This window comes from Rhagoletis pomonella, unplaced genomic scaffold (genome assembly GCF_013731165.1).
Source record: "Rhagoletis pomonella isolate Grant_MI unplaced genomic scaffold, Rhpom_1.0 Rhpom_scaffold_08225, whole genome shotgun sequence".
Classification (NCBI taxonomy): Eukaryota; Metazoa; Arthropoda; class Insecta; order Diptera; family Tephritidae; genus Rhagoletis; species Rhagoletis pomonella.
Window position 1 is genome coordinate 382 of NW_023466755.1, and position 1445 is coordinate 1826.

Sequence of the window (1445 nt, forward strand, 5' to 3'; positions counted from 1 at the left end):
TCGAGTCACTTAACATTAGTAAGGTTTTTTATTTTTTGAATTTTAATAACTAATTTACCAAGAACAGATATTTTTAGGTATTTTTGAATTACATTTTTCTAATCTTGTCAGTCTTTTTTGCGCGTATTGAAAAAACGTCTGTGTAATGCGGTCAAAGTCGGTGTCTTCAAGTGCGAACTTTTGCTTGAATGCATCTGTACACAACATAAAGTAACGTTACATATTTGTAAGCATACAAATTATAAAAGTAAAACCTACTACGTATTGCCAATGTGATTCGAAGGCCTCTAACACACTTTTTCGTATCTGTTCCACGCCAGGAACATTGTCTTGCTACATCATCCGATATCAATAGGCGCCAGGAGCTCCTGATAAATTTATCATACGTTTTTTCAGAATTGGCGACTAATTCCATGACCTTGAGAAAAATGTGAAATTTTTTATTAGATACGATTTAATTTCGAAACGTTAGCTATAAACGTCAATCTGGCCGTGTTGACTGGGCTACTTACCACATTTTTGAAGGACTGCTCTTCTTTGATACTTTCTTCAAATGCTTCGAAGGCCTCAAATGTAACTAATGGAGACATTGGCAACGTCAATTTTGGCTTATGTGCCTCGCCGCAAACTCGTGCTTTTATAGCTGAAACTTCACTCCTTAAAGAAATTAGCTCAGCACCTTGACGATCAATTTTGGTTAGTAACTGATCAATTTTATCAGTTGTTCCCCGCTGAGTTTCCATAATTTTCTTTATAAGGTTCAATATGTCTGTAAATTTAATAAATAAATCTTGTTAGTAGGCGTTAAATAAGAAACTGTTTTATTGCATTACTTATTGCAGTGGGTGCTTGGAGCACTATTAATATCTGAAATAGATTATACGTGTAATTAATAGAATATATACATATACATATATTGTTTATTGGTTGTAATATATCGTCAATGCCTTTGCAAAACCACGACGGTTTATATTATGTTTATATTTTATCAGTGTTTTACCTTCTAGTCTATAATTTGGTATATTTTTGTCGCGAACTCCTCTTTCACTGACATCTAAATTGAATATGTAGGATGAATTCATATTTATTGGTCTGAAATTAGTCAATTAAGGGTAAGTAAATATGCATTTCACTGCCCTCAAAATGAAATATTTTTCCTGATATTTTTTCTATATTATGTTGAAATATGTTCGAATCGAAATTGAGCCCTTTTGGAGCGAATATGCCTACAAAAGTGGAGTTTATTGGAAAAGTAAAAAACGGTTCTAAATCAATAACTAGATGGCTATGCAAAATTTTATTTTTACTTTTAATAATTTTAGAAATTATATATTTGTTGTTGTCTTTTAAAAAGTAAAAACAATCACATTCTTTTGCATCAAAATACCAGTGATTATATGAAATTTTGCCATTGGACCCATTTAACTTCACAAGTTCCTCTTTGA

General features: G+C 31.7%; 1 protein-coding gene across 1 annotated transcript; it reads right to left on the bottom strand.

Annotated features, from left to right (window-relative positions):
• Window positions 1-258: 258 nt before the first annotated feature.
• Window positions 259-743, bottom strand: LOC118755989 (the record flags this gene model as incomplete). Its single annotated transcript, XM_036490780.1, has 2 exons — window positions 513-743; window positions 259-418 (listed from the first exon to the last, which is right to left on the bottom strand). Coding segments are annotated over exons 1-2 (391 nt in total), but the record flags the coding sequence as incomplete, so codon positions are not given.
• Between the last annotated feature and the right edge of the window lie 702 nt (window positions 744-1445).